The sequence below is a fragment of the Loxodonta africana genome, chromosome 1 (assembly GCF_030014295.1).
Source record: "Loxodonta africana isolate mLoxAfr1 chromosome 1, mLoxAfr1.hap2, whole genome shotgun sequence".
Taxonomy (NCBI): Eukaryota; Metazoa; Chordata; class Mammalia; order Proboscidea; family Elephantidae; genus Loxodonta; species Loxodonta africana.
The window spans coordinates 171,010,036-171,030,782 of record NC_087342.1 but is presented as its reverse complement, the minus strand read 5'-3'; the positions used below and the strand labels follow the sequence as shown (position 1 = coordinate 171,030,782).

The window sequence follows — 20,747 nt, the reverse complement described above, 5'->3', positions numbered from 1 at the left end:
TGACTGGTTTCTCTGCCTTTCTTTTGTTCCCACAGATCAGCTAGAGTATCCGCCTAAACCACAAATGTGATAGTTTCACTCTCCAGCTTAGAACCCTTCATTGGCTTCATGTTTTCTATAGGGGGTGATCTTGCCCCCTAGAGGGACTCACCAGATTGATCTCATGCTTCAGCAGCAACCAGATCACATACAACGTGCTGTCTGTTCTCCGTGCCTTCACTCATGCTGTCCCCTCTGCCTGGAATGCCCTTCCTCTTTCCTCAGGCTAGCTCCCACTCACTCTGTAAGGCTTGATTTAATGTCATCTCCTGGTTCCCCAGGCTGGATTAGGTGCCCTCCTTGGTTCTTCTCTAATACACTGTGCATCATGCAGTCATTGTACTTACTCACTCAGATTATAATGATTTACTTCTGAGTCAGATCATAGACTGTGAACTCTTTGATGGCAGGGACCATGTCTTTTTTGTCTTTTTATGCCTGGTGCCTAACACAGTGGTTGGCACCTGGTAAATGGAGAGTGAGTGAGTGAGTAAGCACAGGAGCAAGCAAGTGAGTAAGCAGAGGCCATGGGAAAAGAATAGAAGAAACATGACTCTACAGGAGAAAAGTCTGATATAGAATTTTTTACCTCGATGTAGAAAGGAAAGCTTTTGACATAGGTTGCAGGTATCAACAGGGTTAAGAAGATTAGTGGAGCCCTGGCAGCACAGTGGTCATAACACTTGGCTGCTAACTAAATGGTAGGTGGTTTGAACCCACCAGTCGCTCCATGGATGAAAGATGTGGCAGTTTGCTTCTGTAAAGATTTACAGCCTTGGAAACCCTATGGGGCAGTTCTACTCTGTCCTGTAGGGTCACTATGAGTTGGAATCAACTCGACGGCAATGAGTTTTTAAGAAGATTAGGAAAGCTGTAAAAATTAATTTAGAGGTAAAGGCTGAGATTTTACTTTGAGAGTGAAGGAAAGCTAACATCTGAATAAAAACAGAAGGGAAGAGACATCAAAATTTGACAATAGAGTGACTGTTGATCGTTGATGCTTATTTATGACTCAGAGAACTCCTTAGATTTCTTATTTCAGAAGTATGTGACAAAGAGGAGAGATTTGAAGAAGATAAAAACATGTGGTGAACAGATAGACTACCCCTGCACCAAGAATTCCTTTGCACCAGCTCTGCCGCCAACTCACTGTGAAATCTGGTATCAGTCACTTAATCTCTTTGACCTTCCCTCAGTTTCCTCAGTACAAAATGAGCAGTTTGGAATAGTGCTGTTCTACTTTCTTAAGCCCATTAAAGTCTGGGAGAAGACATGCTATCTTGTGTTCCTGCTGAGGTCCAGATTCATTCCTTTATCACACCAACAAGTATTTATTTGGTATTTAATATGTACTGGCACTGTGCTAGTATTAAGACTACCACCATGAGCAAGACTGACCCAGGCCTTGCCCTATTTAGTCACTCCCCTTTATTCTTTTTTTCTTTATAAGATTTATCACAATCTGCAATTATCATGTTTCTTTAATTGCTTATTTCTGTCTTCTTCCATTAGAAGGCAAACCCTGGTGATGTAGTGGTTAAGTGCTACGGTTGCTAACCAAAAGGGCAGCAGTTTGAATCCACCAGGCACTCCGTGGAAATTCTGTGGGGCAGTTCTACTCTGTCCTATAGGGTCGCTGTGAGTCGGAACCAACTTGACGGCAATGGGTTTGGTTTTTTGGTGTTTGGTCCATCAGAAGAGCCCTGAAGAGGGGAGACTTGATGGTTTTCTTCATGGTCGCATCTTCAGCACCCAGCACCGGGTTACACGTAGGAGTGCTTGATAAATGTGCATGGGTGAGTGTTGCCCAAGTGTTAAATTAGGAGAAGTATAGGAGGCTCTGAGAAGTCTGGAATCGAGAATTGTAGATTAAGAGTAGTCAACTGTAGAGTATATTGGCTCTACAATCCAGTCCATCCCTGTGCTCAGTAGCCCTAAGGTTGCCTTCTCAAGTGTCCTGTGATATTTCTGATGCTTACCCCCTTGAATATATGCTGCCATACTGAGATTTAAGGGCAAAACTTGATCTAAGTAATTAACCCAGACCTTGTTATCCCTACACAGACTTCTTGTTGTTATTGTTGTCAGTTGGCATTGAGTCGATTCTGACTCCCAGGCAACATGGGAATGAAAAATGATATCCTTCCCTACCAAGTAATGTAGATGTCTGCAGGGTGCAGCTTCCTGTATGTCTCACGTGTTTTATACAGTGTATTGTGAGCTCTTACTCAAGGAACCTTGGTGGTGCAATGGCTAAGCACTCAGCTGCTAATCAAAAGGTCGGTGGTTCAAATCCACTGGCTACTCTATGGGAGAAAAGACCTGGCAATCTGTTCCCATAAAGACTTCAGCCTAGGAAACCCTATGGAGCAGTTCTATTCTGTCCTGTTGGGGCGCTATGAGTCGGAATTGACTCAACAGCACACAACAGCAATAGTAGTCCATATGATAACCTAAGGTCAGTCTGATTTCTGCTTTGAGCTTATGCTAACTGAGGCAAACAGCATGCATAGTAGCTTAGGGCTTTGCTGGTGGGGTTATCTGTAAAACTGCATTTGAAAAGCTGGGAGACCATTATGAAATTTACCTGTTGCTGAAAATTTCAAGTGATAAGTACTGACTCAAAAACCAAATTTTTTCTGAAAAAAAAAAGATTTCAAGAACCATAGAAAATTATTTTGGCCGTGTGTTTTATAGCTTTATATACCACCTCTCAAATTCTCTTAGTCTCAGAATGCTAAGGAAGTGAAGGAGAGGGTGTACAAGGTGATCATTTCAAAATCAAGTCTCAGCTGAGTCTCCGAAATGCCTGTCACGTGCAGCAAAACACTGGTCTGTACTCAAACTCTCAGATAAGAAATTGAATTAGTTTTTAATTGAGTTCCTGTTACGCCTGAGCCTGGATATGAATGCTTTACTCTCCTGTAGTGCCTTTCATCCAAAGATATCAAAGCACTTGACAACTGTTAATTCATTAAGTCTCTCCTTGCCTCTGTACAGTAGTTAATGCAAGTACAGGACTCACGCTACCCGCTGCTGGAACTCATCCACCTGGGGGGTGGACAAGGATGAAAGCCATTCAACTATGGAAGGCAGCTCTACCCAGTAGCTTCTAATATTTGGAAAAACAAGGAACGTCTTACTTACCTAGTTAAAACTGCTGGAGAAGTTTCATTAGATGGAATGTAATTACCAGAAGTGAATTATGACCAAAAAGCTGGTGCTAACAGTTTTGCTTGTATGCACAATGCTTCGGGATCTTAATTACAGTGATTGGTCTGCAGCCCTGGATGTGTATCTCTCCAGACTATTCCATGTTCCTTAGACTTCTGGCCCCAAGGTTAAGCACAAATATTTCAGTTCAGTCCTAGAGGGAAGAGTGCCACCTGTTGAATTGTAGAGAATTCATGGGTATGTGTTGGGACTGGTGGAGAAGCCTCTCGGACCACATTCACGCTTGCTTTGCTATGGTAACTAATATATATGTCTAAAAGAAAACGAATATGTTGACTATTCTTGCTTAGAAAAAGCATCTACAAACGTCTGTGTATTTTCCCCAGCTGGAACGGAGCGTATGCCTGCAGTTTAGCCTACTGCTACTTGAAATAAGCATGCTGCTAAAAGACTGAGGCAGATGGTATTTTTACCACTTCAGGCAAAACATGGCACCTATGGTTCGACTTTCTACAAGTTTAGTTTTTTAACAGTTTCCAAATGGCTTGTTTAAATATCTGTATTACAGAGATGCATACCTTTTTCCAATTTCTTTATAATAATTGCTTCAGATGTGTGGCTATGAATAACTATCACTTGGTCAGAACCAGACTCTGTGTTCAGCACGGTGTAGTCTGCGTCCTGCTCATTCTTTCAGAAGTGCCTAGGACTGTGCCTTAAATGTGCTTTGACACTCGAGCTAATTTTGACACAAAGACTATAAGTGGTTTACAGTAGTTCCATTTATGTTTATCTCTAATCTTTTAACTAAGCATTTTATTTAATTTTGCCCATGACTCAGTAGAGACAAGTGAGTTTTTTTTTTGATTGCGCTTTAAGTGAAAGTTTACAGTTCAAGTCAGTTTCTCATACAAAAAGTTACACACACTTTGTTATGTGACCCTAGTTGCTCTCTCTGCAACGTGACAGCACACTCCTTCTCTCTACCCTGTATTTCCCGTGTCAGTTCAACCAGCTGTTGTCCCTCTCTACCTTCTCATCCTACCTTCAGACGAGAAGTGAGGGTTTTTTTGGTTTTTTTTTTTTTTTGCTCTTTTTTCAATGTCTTGTTATTGAGATTCACTCAGCAAATACAAATACCAGTTGCCGTTGAGTCCATTCCGATTCATGGCGACCCTATGTATGTCAAAGTAGAACTGTGCTCTGTAGGATTTTTAATGGCTGATGCTTTGGAAGTAGATTGCCAGGCTTTTCTTCCAAGGCATCTTTGGGTGGACTCAGACCTTCAGTTATAGCTAAGTGCCTTAACCGTCTGTACCACCCAAGGACTCCGAGATTCACAGTAAAAAATAAACAAATTTAAAAAACCAAACCCATTGCTGTAGAGTCGATTCTGTCTCATAGCAACACTGTAGGACAGGGTTTCCAAGGAGCAGCAGGTAGATTCCAACTGCAGACCTTTTTTTTGGTTAGCAGCCATAGCTCTTAACCACTGCGCCACCAGGGCTCCGAGGTTCACTCTAAGCACAGGAAATTCTTCAAGATAAAGAAATATATTGAAGATGTTAATTCATTAGGCATCCAGTTCTCAGTTAAATATAAAAGATGTTTTTTTTAAAGATTAGAATTTTGACTTGCATTGTCTCCTAGAATCTGTTCAGGGATCCAAGGTGGCACATTCTTCTGGCTCTATCCTTCCATGCCGCTCAGGCGTTAGTGTCTAGCAGCTGCTGCTCTCCTCTTCCCTCTCTGCCCAGAAGTCCTTGCACATTTTATTTTATTAGGAAATTCATTTGCATAGGGTACACGTTAAAATTCCCCACCATCAAACAGCAGTGTCCACAGACATTTGCATTTACACTGTCACATACCATCACTTCCCTTTAAGAAGAAAAAAAAGCCTTTTCTCTCGTGTCCTGGTTCTCCTTTCCAAGGTTTGCCCTTTTAGCCATTTCTTCTTTTATTGTACATAGATGCTTCAGTCTTTTTCTTGCATATTGAGTCTAAAATTCTACTCGTTTGAACTTTGAGTATAGAAATTTCTCTGTAAATATTACTGTTCTCTCTTTACTGACGAAACCAGACTCTTTATTTTTTTGGCAGGCAATTTTTGCCTGCTCGTTCTTTCTCATAACCCTAGTTAACTGTCTCTGAGAATTTTTCACACTGGCACGTTTAGAGACCAGATGTTGCTGTATTTCCTCTTCCCTGTACCGCCATCTTGGGCAGATGCTGCTTCTCCTACCTTGGGACTTTACATTAACTCCTTAGGCAGAATATTTCATACACCATCAGTAAATGCCCTAAGTCTCTCATTTCCGCTAACCTCTTGAAGATGTTTGAGCATTGAGGATTTCTATTTTAGTGGTAATTATGGAGACTACGTAGAAGCATTGATATTCTCCCCCCTTGTCTTGTTCCATAAAAGGCTGTGGTAAGATTAAAAAAAAAAAAAAAAAGATAGTTATAATTTCATGTAAAGGAAAACAACCTCACAAATATAAATGCTACCACAAATTGGGTACAACTATGTAAATTTTTATATGCTTGTAGATAAAGACTGGAAGACAGCATGTAAACATGTAAATATAAAGGCACGAAGGTGATAGCATTAAGGCATATTTCTAAATAAGAAATACATTCTGTTTTTTTAAGATTTCTGTTTTGTAAGCGTAAACTCTGCTTTAAGTTAATGTGTTTTCACATTATGACTTGAGCTATCAGAATTGAAAAATAACTTGTTTGAAATCATATTTGTAGTAACAAAATAAGAATTTGACTCTAGGCTCCTAAAGAGTTGTTTGCTTCTGTGACAGTAGGCAGAAATGCACAGTTGGAAAATGTAATTTTTTTTATGATGTGAGTTTTTGTGCTAGGCCACGAGGAGTGCTCAAAGGGCTGGAAGACAGTGGCTAAAGATGGAAACTTAGGATGTGGAGGAGCCATTACAGGCTCTGCTCTGATTCCCAGACCACATCTGAGAGATGGGTGCTGCAGGATCCTGCCATTTGAAAGCTTTAAGTCCCCCGCTCCTCATTTCTTTAAATATCAGATAGAACCAGTTATTTTTCTTTTGGCAATCTCGTTTCAGACAAGTGTTTGTCCTTGCAGCAATAATGAATAGATTCTGTTTAGTCTGTATTTCAAAACAACTAATTCATTAAAGTTGGTTTTTGCAACTTCTGCTTTGATTTCAAACTCCTTCAAAATATAATTATTAATGATGGAGAAAGAATCATTGATCAATTTCTGTCCACAGTAAAGCACGGAAGGTTTTGTACCATGAGAAACTTTTTATCCAACATAAATTCTAACCACACATGTAATGGTTAATATCTTAAGCCAGAGTCCAGGGTTGTCCCTTACTATGAGGCCGCAGGTCTTTTTTGCAGAACAGTTGCCTCTGGACAGTCATTCGTTCTCCATCATCAAGCTTTTTTTTCTTCCTTTCCTTTCTTTTTTTCTTTTTCCTTTTCATTTGTCCCTAGTGACTATCAACTTGCTTTGATGATCTGTTTCTGCAATTTCTTGATGTTATTTTTAAAATTAGATTCTTATTCCCTAAAATGTTAGCAACCCTACACACTTGAGTGGCATCAACAATTTAATGATCATGATCTTATTCCCTTATCTGGATGACATTATAAAATGTGCCACCTTCGCAATTATTAGCCCAAATATTACTGATGCTGTCTTAATTTAATCCTTTACCCCATTGTCGAGTTGATTCTGACTTATGGCAACCCCATGTGTTACAGAGTAGAAAAGCTCCATAGAGGTTTCTTGGCTGTAATCTTTACGGAAGCAGATCGCCAGGACTATTTTCCATCGCACCACTTGGTGGGTTCGAACCATCAGCCTTTAGGTTAGTAGTCGAGCACAAACCGTTTGCACCACCCAGGGACCTATTCAATCCTTTAAGCAGTTGTGAATCTTTATTTTTATCCAAGTCATGTATCCCTAACTTGTTGATCTTTGGCTTATAATTTTATATACAAATGTTAAATTATTTCGTTTATAATAGTAATATTTAGTGGGGAAATTACTCCCATTCTTAAGTCTTCCATTTTGAATTGCTGGCCCCTAAAAAATTAAATATCTGTATAATATATCACGTTTATCAAGAAGCTAAGGCATACTTAAATTGTTGATGAAGACCAATTCTTGATTGTAAGTCTGAAATTACGTCTGGTTCTACCTACAGTACATCCTGAAGGCCTAGCACAGTGCCTGGCACATGCTACCAACCTGTTACCATTGGGTAGATACTGACTCATGGTGACCCCATGTGTATCTGAGTAGAACTGTGCTCCGTAGGGTTTTCAATGACTGATTTTTCGGAAGTAGATCACCAGGCCTTTCTTTGGAGGTGCCTCTGAGTGGACTCAAACCTCCAACTTTTTAGTTAGCAGCCAAGTGTCTTAACCATTTGCACAACCCAGGGACTCCAGCACATATTAGGTATCCACTAAATATTTGTTGAATGATTATTGAATGAATGAATGACCCAAGATGTACCACACATTTGTGCCTATACTCTGTTATATAAATTCATAAAGCACATTTGACTTCACCTTTGTTCCTTTTATTTCCCTCCAACTGTATTTTTAATCAAATGATCACATTCTCAATGCCCTGCACGTTCTGGGTTGAAACGAAAATTCAGTTGTAGTAGTCTTTTGAATCTTAGTCTAGAAAGCTGACCAAAAATGCCCTCCAGGCTGGTTCTGTGGGTGAGTGCTCTGCACTGTGGGAGAGCTGGATTCAATTATGGCTCCCAGTTTGTGGTATCAGGAGCCACCTGTGCACAGGGAGCGCCTGTATGCTTTATGTAGAGGGTAGAGCCTTCTGTCCCCGTAGAGGAGCCTGTTTGGTCCGTTACAGTAGTTTTAAATAGATCTGAAGGGGATACTCTCATTCCTTGTCATAAAATACAGTGCAGTAGCTTGGCTTCTCCAAAACTATCTTTTTTTGAGAGAGAAGAGAAGGGAGGCACCTCTGTGTTGATACTGAATACAGTCGTAGTAAGTTAGAAATCTATCATTAACTAGACTTATATTTCCAAGCATGTACACTAATCCTACAGTCTGATTTTGTGCAGAATTAAGGATTTCTGTAATTTCAAGATGTTTGATCTATCAGAAAGCTGTAATTTGTTTCATTGGTACATCTGAAATCATTCCCCCATGTTTCCTAAGCAGTGTCTGTAAACACTACTCAGCTTCCCGACTTACCACATCAGAGTATTGATCCTTGATGATGTTCTTAACCACCGTTCCTAAAATAACAAGGTGGCTATGCCACCTTGATTTTCAAACAAAATTACTGAGGTAACAGAAGAGATCAAAGGACCTGCAACGTAGGTTAGTGATGTGTGAGATGCTTCTAAGGGTTATGGGTGAGAGGATCCTATCTCTTTACCTCCTAGTCCTTGTCTCTCTGGTTCGATCAAAGATCTTACTTATTCACTAGATTGTAATCAAGCCAAATTCATACCTCTGAAGACTGATTAGTGCATAGTGCAGTGGTGCCCCTGTGGAAGATCTCCCTCTCCTAAATCTAAGGTAATGATGCCAACCTTTATCTATGATTCATTCCTGACAAAATTTGTCTGAACTTGTTTAGAAAAGGTTGTGTTATGATCTCTTTCTATGAACTGTAATCTCTTTAAGGTCTATGCCATTGTTTGTATTTATTTTTTAGTGGGAAAGACAGTAATAATGCCTAGTAGTTTTCTCAGTATGCAGTATGTTAAAAACAAAATTCTCTCTCTTTGAAGAAGAGATCAAGTAACATAACAGTGTTCACATAGTACCTCACAGAGTCAAGATTCTAGGTCAGCTGTCTCTACATCGTAAACTCTTTACCACCATACTGCTTGTCAAAGTGCTTTAGACATACTACCAAAAAAAAAAAAAAACTTATGTAGGCAGGCTGTGGTCTTACAAGTATTCAGAAAACCTTCCGCATCACTGTATAATCTAACAAGGTTCTGGTCTCACAAATAGTGATTGTCTAATAAATCACTGCCCTAGAATTTATGTTTGCTGAACTAGTGCAGTAATTATTGTGACTTTTTTTTTTTTTAAGTTGGTAGGCATTCTTTACTCTTCCAAGAAGGTTTTACAGATATAACCAGTTAAACAGCAAGTCATCACCATTCTCTGGAGGGAGGCAAGGATCTAAGTTAACAAGTACATCTTCCTAACACCATAATCTAGAGACCTCCTACATCTGGAAATGGTGTTAATCCTCTAGATAAGATTATCCTTATATGACACAGAGAATAGCTTCTCCACCCCATCCATCTGAGTCCTGCATTTTCCCCTGTATGAGACAACTTGCCCAGAAGATGTGGCTAAGAAGGATACAGATCAGGTCCTAGAAACCTCTTTTCCCTGCTTGGGCTACTCCTGGGTCCCATTTCCTCTGCTGTGCAAATATTCCTCCTACAGTCTGTGTTATTGACTACACCCTTGTCACATGGACTGACAGCAGTTCTTGACAGAGGGTGAGCTATGGGAAGGGGAGCCAGTGCCTCTTCTCTTGCCAACAGAGCAGTTTTGCATCTAGAATTTTCTCCATTTCTCAATTCAAGACAACAGTTTATCAACTTCTAAAATATAATGGTGCTCTGTCTTAGCAGGATGCTTTTGGTAGAAAGAGTCAGAAGTTTAAACACAAAAAGGAATTTACTAACTTCAGGTGCTCAAAAGATACCATCAAAAATATCATTCTCTTCCTCTGTCTGGCCATCTCTCTCTGCTTTCTAGTGGGAAGACTATATTCTCAGGTAGATTCTTTCCATGTGGTGACAAAGATAGGCACTGGAAGTTCTAAGATTCATGGTGTTTAGTACTGGTAATCACAGCTGAAAGAGAATGGTTCTCCTCTAATAACTCTAGTAAAAATTTCCAGAGATGATTTCATTGGCCTGTTTTGGGTTCCAAGCCTATACTTGATCCAGTCACAGAGCCAAAGGGTCAAGGTACTTACTCTGAATGAGTCACCTGGTGAGAATTGGGGCCAACCTAACCAAGAATGGGAAAGGATCCCCCCAAAAATGCTGGGCTCACAGAAAACAATTCCAATTTTAAGTGTAGTCCATAAATTTTCATTTATCCTTCTTATTAGGAATTTGAAGATTTTTAATGTAACAATATGTTACAAAACACTCTAAACTCTAAAAAGATGTTGGCAATTTTAAATTTATAATTTTAGATGTGGTATTAACATTCTTAGCTGGAGATATACATTTATTTCATTGTCATTATTGTCAGTAGATATAATTTTTCTGTTACTTGAGGTACTTTTTAGTGGCAGAAGACATAAATACATTTTAAGTTCATCTTGTATCAGGATATAAGCTACGATGTTAGGAATCTATAGCCATATGGATAATGGCGGTAGTGGTAGTTTTGAGACAAGTGGACTCCAGATATCAGCATCCAAATGCTAAAGCAGATGAAAATTCGTATATGATGAGGATATAAGAAATTTATAGTAAGACATAGACTTGAATAAAATAATAGAAACCCAAACTTACTCTTATATAGTTTATGTATTCCTCAAACAACCCCCAGGACTGTTTCATACTTACGTGATATGAGTGTCTCATCCCACAGTGTTCTTTTTTAATTAAATAACCAGCATAGTATTTGTCATGAGATTACAGAGCTTACTATTTATTAATTCACTCTCAAAAAGGCTACAGGCAAGTCTGGTTCATTGCTGTAGCCTACAGCCTGTGATACTTCTTTGCTTGCTGAATTTCTATTACAGAGCTTGTTAAAAAGCTTCATGGTCCTACTTTCACTTTTTGAATTTCAATGTGTAGAATTAAGCTCTTCTTTGGAATATGATACTAAAATAAAAATTGACTTTGAATCAAAATATATGTAAATCTATGATTATTTATAAATCATCAAATTTTCATTTGGAAGACATGATAACCAAGAAGCAATGATTGCTTTTCCTATGAAATTAATCTTAATGTTAATATAATTCCATATTGCTAGCCTCAAATGCCCAACCTATCAATGTTGATGAAAGGTTTTTTGTTTTTTATTTTTTTGTACTTTAGATGAAAGTTTACAGCTCAAGTTAATTTCTCATACAAAAATTTGTACACGTATTGTTATGTGACATTAGCTGCAATCCCTATAATGTGACATTAGTTGTAATCCCTACAGGTTTCCCGTGTCCATTCAATTGGTTCTTGTCTCTTCCTGCTTTCTCATCCTGCCTGCAGACAGGAGCCGCCCATTTCGTCTCATGTATCTGCTTGAACTAAGGACACTCTTCACGAGTATTTTTTTTATCCAATCTAAACTTTATCTGAAGAGTGGGCTTCGGGAATGGTTTTAGTTCTGGATTCACAAAGCATCCAGGAGCCATGGATTCAGAGGTTCCTCCAGTCTCAGTCAGACCATTAAGTCTGGTCTTTTTACATGAATTTGAGTTCTGCTCCATACTTTTCTGTCAAGAACTCTCTGTTGTGTCCCCTGTCAGGGCAGTCACTGACAGTAGCTGGGTACCATCTAGTCATTCAGGTCTCAGGCTGATGGAGTCTTTGGTTCATGTGGACCTTTTGTCTCTTGGACTAATGTTTTTCTTGTGTCTTTAGTGCTCTTCATTCTCCTTTGCTGCACATGGGTTGGGACCAATTGTTGCATCTTAGATGGCTGCTCGCAAGCTTTTAAGACCCCAGAAGCCACTCACCAAAGTGGGGTGCAGAACATTTTCTTAATAAACTTTGTTATGCCAGTTGACCTATTTGTTAAGAGCAAGAATCTTGATTGGGCTATCTTCTTTGTGACCTTGGGTGACTTACTCTGTGCCCAAGTTTATTCATCTGTAAAACGAGACTAATAATAGTACCTACAGGACTGCTGTGAGGACTGAAGAGAGAGATGTGGAAAGCACTTAGCAGAGTGCCAGGCACACGTAAGTACTGTATACAGGATTGTCTTTGTTGTTGCTGCTGCTATTATTGTTGCAATTTTAATATTGGGAAGCACTACAATTCCTGATGGCAGCCATACATATATATGTGTATGTATGTGTATATATAGATTTCTGTTATATATATATGATCAGAAATGATAATTTATATGAAATTAGTTGTTGGATTATATTTAACTCTTCAGGTAGACCGCAGTATGGAGTCATAAATGTACTTAGCTGAGAGATTGAGCCTTGAAGGAAGTTCTGAAATCTCACTCCCAGTAGTAAGCCACATCCCATAGGGTCTTTTAAGGAGAATAGATTTTAAATGGTCAGTATGATTTGAGAAAGTAACATCATTCTGTGTAAGTGTATGTGAGCACGAGACGCTTGTTATACCGCTCTCCTTTTCACTTGAGGAGTCCTGGGAACCTGGTGGAAGCCATGGAGGTGGGAGGTAAGAAGAGAAACTTGGAAGGGATGGCACGTTGCTGTTCCCAGACGCTGTGGCCTTTCAGGCACCTTGAAGCAGAGTTTCCAAGACAAAGCCACACAGGAACATTTTTGTAAATCAAAAACACGGATGTTTCCAAGTCACTAATAATCAGATTTAAAATAGTTACAACACCTTCCTGAGTCTGTGTAAAATAGTATACGAATGGTTATAATTAAAGCCAGGCACATTATATAAATGTACATAAGTTTTGCAATGGTCCCCATGCTCCCTTCCTCTTCAGACCTTGCATTTGTATAGCATTTTACTGATATCAAAACAATTTCACATCCATTATCTTATTTGTCCTTCATAATAATTCCATGAGGTACAAATATTATCTTTCAGATTTTACACACGTCCAGGCCCAGCATTTCCCCACTACAGCATGTCTCCCTGCTATTATTTCTCATGTTATGAAGCACCACAGAAATGAATTAATCAGTAGTTTCTTATTGGAAGAGAACACTTAAGGTTGTTTCTCACTGTAAGTGACAAAAATGTTCCTGTGTGGCTTTGTCTTGGAAACTCTGCTTCAAGGTGCCTGAAAGGCCACCGCGTCTGGGAACAGCAACGTGCCATCCCTTCCAAGTTTCTCTTCTTACCTCCCACCTCCATGGCTTCCACCAGGTTCCCAGGACTCCTCAAGTGAAAAGAAGAGCGGTATAACAAGCGTCATATGCTCACATACACTTATATAGAATGTTACTTTCTCGAAAGATAAATAGAACTTGTTAGAAGTTCAGTATAAAAGTGAGATTAATACTCAATACCAATATATACTTTTAAAAATTTACAGGCTATTTTGTAGGAAAAAAATTACTCTGGTATTTTATTAGAGAACAGTAAAAAGATTAAGGCATGGGCCAAATTATATTTGTCATTGTGAACTCACTGATTATCTAAGGAGGTTTGGTGGCATAATGGTTAAGGGCTTGGCTATTAACCAGAAGGTCGATGGTTTGAACTCTTAACCACTGTGCCACCTGGGGAACAGGTACCTTGTAATAAAAAAACACTCTGCTGCCATTGAGTCGATTCCAACTCATAGCAACCCCATAGGACAGAGTAGAACTGCCCCATAGAGTTTCCAAGGAGCACCTGGTGGATTTGAACTGCCGACCTTTTGGTTAGCACCCATAGCTCTTAACCACTACACCACCAGGGTTTCCACCTTGTAACAGAATCCTGTAATTAATCTAACGATGGCTTCAAGGTTCTAACAACTATAAGTATGGTTATATCTAAAAATATTTGGCTTGATGCATTTTTTTAATCTGTGCTGTGTATTAAAAATCATTTGCCCTTGTGCATAAGGATACAAAAGACATTATTGACATACATGTTCTTGTCTCAACTGAAATTGCCATGCTTTCAGTTTATTTAGGAGTGAAAATAAAGACAGCATATTTGTTAAGAGCAGGAACCTTGACTGGGCTCATACCTTCTATGTGACCTTGGGTGACTTACTCTGTGCCCAAGTTTATTCATCTGTAAAATGAGAATAATAATAGTACCTACCTCATAGGACTACTCTGAGGACTGAAGAGAGAGAGATGGAAAGCACTTAGAAGAGTACCAGGCACACATAAGTACTGTATACAGGATTGTCTTTTTTGTTGTTGTTGCTGCTGTTATTGTTGTAATTTAATATTGGGAAGCACTACAATTCCTATTGTGTTTTTGCATATAAATTTATGTGACTAAAAATCCTCTTATTTCTCTCTCCTTCCATGTTTTGCAGATGTCTAATTAAAATCAGTGGATTTTTTCTTCCTCTAGACTCTTTTAACAAATGATTTCTAAATAAAAATGAATGCATTTTATGTTGTCTGCAATACATTTCAGTTTATTGTAGTAGAGAAAGGTTTTATTGTAGCTTTTCTTTTTTTCCAAGTTTTGTCACTTAGAACTTGTCAAGGCCTATCAACTGAAGCCCTGACAGCTAGAATCTTGGAGTTGGTTGGGACCTTGGAGGCAGCCTGTTCCACTTCCCACATCAGCTAAAAATAGTTTCATTCATACTTTCTGTGACGTGTAGTCATCCAGTCACTGATGAGCTTACAACTTGTCAAAAAAAAGAATAAATGCTTTTAATTAGAATTTAGACAACAGAATAAATTCAAGTCATTTGAAAGCTTTCTTATTTTTAGTTGAAATCTCAATACAAATCCACTACCTAACATTTTCTAGGAATAGTTGTTTTACTTGTTTGAATCTATACTATAATACAGTCCACATTTCTCTACCTTATCCATGAAGGACAAAATTACCAAAAATCAGAATACGTACTCTCTCTGGCATTTCTGAAGCTAACAGACAAGTGGCTGTTATCACTAGAAAAATGAGGTACTTTGTCATGACTTGCTCTTTATGAGCCACCTGTGCTGGGGCCACAATCACTACTGCTTTTTTTTCCTAGAACTCACAAACCGTTTAACAACCCTTTCTGGATTTTTGCCACAAATCGACAATAAATTCACTAGTCTGTGCTCCAGAACACACCTTCGTCTTCATTTTTTTTTTTTCTTTTGTTCTCTGTTTGAAGATACCAGTCAGTTTGCAGTCTCCAGCCCCTCTCCCATCTATGAGATGTTTTGCTGTCCTTTAGTAGCTGAGATGGGCATTTATGAAGAGCAGGACAGAGGTGGGTGGATGCCTCTGTAAAGGTGCTCTAGACTTGTAGCTAGGTTTACAGAATGAGAAGGAAGATCTAGAGGCAAAGTGCCAGAAGATGAAAGCCTGACAGGAACATCAGACACAATGAACAAGAAAGCTGTGGGCAGGGAAGAAGGGTGGTGGAATTCTATACAGTTATGTGTCCTAAAGGACAACATTATCTCCAGAATGGGAGAGTGGGTGGTCTTGGAAAGGAAAAGACAGCAGAACCCAGAGGAAAGCAGAATCTCAGGATGGTAGCTGCATCCAAGGCCTCCCCGGGCCATTTGAATGGTTGTGTCGTCCTAAAGGAGCCCTGATGGCGCAGTGGTTAAGAGCTTTGACACCTCACCAAAAAACAGGTTGGCAGTTCGAATCCACCAGCTGCTCCTTAGAAACCGTATGGAGCAGCTCTACCCTGTCCTACAGGGTCACTGTGAGTCGGAATTGACTTGACAGTAACGGGTTTGGGTTTTTTTTGTTTTTTGTTTTTAATCCTAAAACCTCCTCTTCATGAAATTTATTTGTCTTTACAGTTTTTAACTTTCTTTAGTTGTTCTGTTTCCCCTTTATCTTCTCTTAATAGTGCTTTGTCTTCCACAAATATTTGAACTTTCTCAATCTTCTTGTTTGACGTATAGCCTTTTACATTTTTCAGCCCCTTATTTTTGTCATTTTCCCTTCCCCTACACACCCCCACAATCGTTAGTGTATTCTGGGTTTTGGCCTTCCTGACAAGGTTGTTTTTCTCTGAATATTTTTAGATCAGAAACAGCACTTTAAAAGCATGAGTGACACATGTACTGGTGATAGTACAGATTGAAGGGTGGAATCCTTAAAAAAAATCCTCACAATTCTGACAACAGTCATAATTAATTATGAAAGAGACCAAAACAAGTGGCTACCAAAGAAGCTTGCTCAGGGCTCAGATTTTAAAAGACCCAGGAGTAAATGATTAGAGGAGAAACATATAATCACCTCCACTGCTGAGCCCTGTTTGAACTCCTGTTGTGTACAAGGTACCACTGTGGAAATATAAGACATCCCTGATTTGAAGGTGTTGACAGAGGAGTACCAAGCTGTAAAAATTATTTTGGGCTTCCACCCTTAAATCTGTATTATCGCCAGTGCATGTGTCACCCATGCTTTTAAAATGCTGTTTCTGATCTAAAAATATTCAGAGACAAACAACCTTGTCAGGAAGGCCAAAACCCAGAATATATTAATGATGGTAGGAGTAGGTGGAGGGAGGGAAAAATGACAAAAATAAGGGGCTTAAAAATGTAAAAGGCTGTATGTCAAACAAGAAGATCAAGAAAGATCAGAAATGTTCATTGCTGGACCAAAGGCAGCATCATGATAAACAGAAAAAATATTGAAGCTGTCAAGGATTTCATTTTACTTGGATCCACAATCAATGCCCATGGAAGCAGCAGTCAAGACATCAGACGACATACTGCATAGGGCAAAGCTGCTGCAAAAGACTTCTTTAAAGATAACACTTTGAGGACTAAGTTGTGCTTGACCCAAGCCATTGTATTTTCATTCACCTCACATACATGCAAAAGCTGGACAATAAATAAGGAAGACCGATGAAGAATTTGATGCCTTTGAATTATAGTGCTGGCGAAGAGTATTGAATATACTGTGGGCTGCCAGAAGAATGAACAGATCTGTCTTGGAAGAAGCATAGCCAGAATGCTCCTTAGAAGCAAGACTTTGTCTCACGTACTGCAGACATGTTATCAGGAGGGACCAGTCCCTGGAGAATGACATCATGTCTGATAAAGTGGACGGTCAGCAAAAAAGAGGAAGACCCTCAACAAAGTGAATTTGACACAGTGGCTATAATGATGGACTCAAACATAGCAATGATTGTGAGGATGGCACAGGACCGGGCAGTGTTTCATTCTGTAGTACATGGGGTCACTGTGAGTCCGAACCGAATGGACAGCACCTGAGAACAACATGACATAGGGTTAAATACCATATAAATCAAAAATTAGTTGCTGTTCACTTGAGACTGTGTTGGCATCTCCTGTCTGGAGGGGAGATAGGAGGGTAGAGAGGGTTAGAAACTGGCAAAATTGTCACGAAAGGAGAGACGGGAAGGAGGGAGCGGACTGACTCATTAGGGGGAGAGTAAGTGGGAGTATTGAGTAAGGTGTATATAAGCTTATATGTGAGAGACTGACTTGATTTGTAAACTTTCACTTAAAGCACAATAAAAATTATTAAAAAAAAAAAAGTTGCTGTTGAGTCAGTTCTGACTCATGGCAACCTTACCTGTATCAGAGTAGAACTGTGCTCCCTAGAGTTTTCAATGGCTAAGTTTTCAAAAGTAGATCACCAGGCCTTTCTTCTGGGTGTCTCTGGGTAGACTCACACCTCCAACCTTTCAGTTAGCAGCCAAACATTTAACCATTTGTGCCACCCAGGGACTAAATATCATATAAGCTACCATTAGATATTCAGCTAAGCCTGACTGAATAAAGTTTATAGAGAAACAAGTTAAACAAAATAATCAGAGAAATGCAGAAAGTAGAATATTCTATAGCATAGCTAGCCTGGCCTTTTCAAAATGACAAAAAGACGTTGAAAGAAAGATTAAAGTGTCATAACAAACAAATGCAATGTGTAAGCCAGGGCTGATCACAATTTGAAAAAAAAATAGCTCAAAAAGACATTTGGGAACCAGCTAGGGAAACTTACACATGGACCTGATATAGGAAAAATATTAGAGAAGTATTGTTAACTTTTCCAGCTAAAATAGTAGTATTGTGGTTATGTAGGAACATGTCCTTACCTTAGGAGATGCATGCCAAAACAAGGGTGAAGCACCCCACAGCCAGTGGTGTGCCAGGTCCTGGCAGCCTGGAGCCTACTGTGAAGTATTCTGGAAAATTGTGACCCCACAACAATTGGTAGCTTGAAATAGGCCATGGTGGGAGTATTTACACCACAGAAATCTGCAAATGCTACAAGTAAGGCTTTTTTCCCTAGAGAGGTGATTTCCCGGCATACTACTACCTGCAGTTTACTTTCAAGTGGCTTATAAAACAACAACAACCAAAAAAAAAACCTAGATAGAACAAAAACTGGCAAAATGTTAACGGTTGTTGAAATCTAGATAAGAAGATACATAAGCATTTATTATCCAGGAGTCTGCAACTTTTTCTGTAAAGACAAAGAGTACATATTTTAGGTTTTGCAGGCTACACTGTGTTGCAGTTGTTCAGCTCTGTTGTTACAGCACAGAAGCAACCAAAGACAGTACTTAAACAAATGGCTGTGGTTGTGTTCCAACAAAGCTTTATTTATATAAAAACAAGTGGACTGGATTTGGCCCAGGGGCTATGGTTTGCTCACTCCTCTTGGTTTTTGTTTTTGTGGTACAATACATGTATAACAAAAAAATTGCCGTTTTAACCATTTTCAAGTATACAGTTGAGTGACATTAATTATATTCACCATGTTGTACAACTGTCATCACTATCCATTTCCAAAGTTCTTCATCAGCCCAAACCGAAACTCAGTACCCCTCAAGCAGTAATTCCCCATTCTCTCCTTCCCCCTACCACTGGTAACCACTAATAACCTTTTGTCTCCACACATTTGCCTATTCTACATACTTCATATAAGTGAGGTCACACAGTATTTGTCCTTTTTGTTTCTGACTTATTTCACTCAGCATAATGTTTCCAGTGCTTCTTTGCTAACCTTTCAACTTTTCTATACTTTATAATAAAAAAAAAAATGTACAGTTCAAATTTCTTAGTCTAGTTTTCAGAAACCTTCTTGGTTCCCAAACACATGCCCCTGCAAGCTGTGTCACACCAATCTGTTTTCATTCCCTGAATGCTCTGCACTCTTTGGTCTCCTCTGTGCCTTTGCTCAAGCTGTTCTGTCTTTACCATCCCCTTGCTGCAGCCATTTCCATATCCACTTCCATATCTAGTTTTCAAGACAGGCCCTAGATCCCACTTGCTCTGTAAGGCTTCCTGAATCTCTTCCAGTTAAACATGATCTCTTATTCTTTTGAACATCCATAACCCCATTGCCGTCGAGTCGATTCCGACTCATAGCGACCCTATAGGACAGAGTAGAACTGCCCCATACAGTTTCCAAGGAGCGCCTGGTGGATTCGAACTGCTGACCTTTTGGTTAGCAGCCGTAGCTCTTAACCACTGTGCTACCAGGGTTTCCTAAACATCTCTAGCCCTATATTTGTACTTTGCTGCTTTTCACGGTATACTCTTAATTAGCTCCTGACCCATAAAGCAGAGGAGGATCGTTCTAGTCTTTACACATAGTAGGTATCAGTTAATACTTGTAAATTGTCTATCTAATCCAGTCATTCAGATGCCTACATGCCTGCAAGTTCCAGCCTAGAAGTCTAAGATGAGAGGATTCAGATTTGGAGAGATTAAAGATAATGAAAACAGGGGAAGTATGTTTTCTGTCTATTTAATCTTTAAGACTGATCTGGTCCAGGTCCAGCTACCTTTCAGGGTTGTTGTCTGTCTAGCCAAAATAGACCTGATCTTGGTAGATGGAATAGCTTTCTTGACAATGGCTAAGGGCTTGAGGTAGGAGAACTCATTCTGACATCTATTGTGTTTTAAACACCTTCAAACACTCTGTGCTTTCTCATTTAGTACCTCCCTCCCCACCCCCAACAGTCCTACAAGGAACTGATATTATCCCCATTTAGAACTCAAAGCAGTTAAATGGTTTCCCTAGGATATAGAGGTAGAATGGGATTGTAATGGTAGAATGGGAATTTGAACCTGGCTACCTCTGATACCTATCACTATTAGTGCCTTCATGCATTCACTGATTACCAAGAGACCAGAGAACCCTAGGCTGAAATGGCCTCCAAAGCTAATATGCAGTGTGGAAATACCTGTGAAGTGCTAAGAACATACAGTATTAAGTGCCTCTGGACTGAGCATTAGAACACCTAGCTTCTGATCTCAGCTTTGCCTCTGTTCATCTATGATCTTGGGTGAGTCATTGAACTTCTCTGAACCTCTGTTTTCTTGGCTTTATAATTAGTGGAATAAACAAAATTATTTTATTCATTCATGTTTCATGCATTATACAGTAGCTTAAAGTTTTATGAAGAGATAGTAAATGTAAAGTAAATGGAGAATTTAAATACAGCACTATGTAGTAATGCAGTACTCCAGATATGCACAAGGTCCTCTGAGAGACCAGAGGAAGAGGGGCACCTAGCTCTTAGGGGCCAGTCTTCCTAGCTGAGTGCTAGCCAGGGAATTTGGAGAGCTTGTCCAGCTGAGGGTAGGACAGCCCCAGGGAAGATGGTAGGTAACCCCTGAAAACTGTATTTCCCTAAATACATAATGAAAGAGTGAAAGGGAGGAAAAATGAGACTGGACAAGAGCTAGATTGGGGAGGGACTTCTGTGCCTCAT

General features: G+C 39.4%; 1 protein-coding gene across 13 annotated transcripts in view; it reads left to right on the top strand.

The window, feature by feature from the left end:
• Positions 1 to 20,747, top strand: part of PDSS2 (decaprenyl diphosphate synthase subunit 2) — a 303,253-nt gene that overhangs the window by 260,005 nt on the left and 22,501 nt on the right. For 5 of the 13 annotated variants that reach the window (XM_064289401.1, XM_064289422.1, XM_064289397.1 and 2 more), the window contains one exon: positions 1,082 to 6,961. The exons of 2 other annotated variants lie outside the window; for them this stretch is intronic. In XM_064289401.1, coding sequence (XP_064145471.1) covers positions 1,082 to 1,426 — 345 coding nt within the window. In that variant the 3' untranslated portion in view covers positions 1,427 to 6,961. 6 more of the 13 variants (XR_010322546.1, XR_010322548.1, XR_010322549.1 and 3 more) reach the window with 5 other exon arrangements.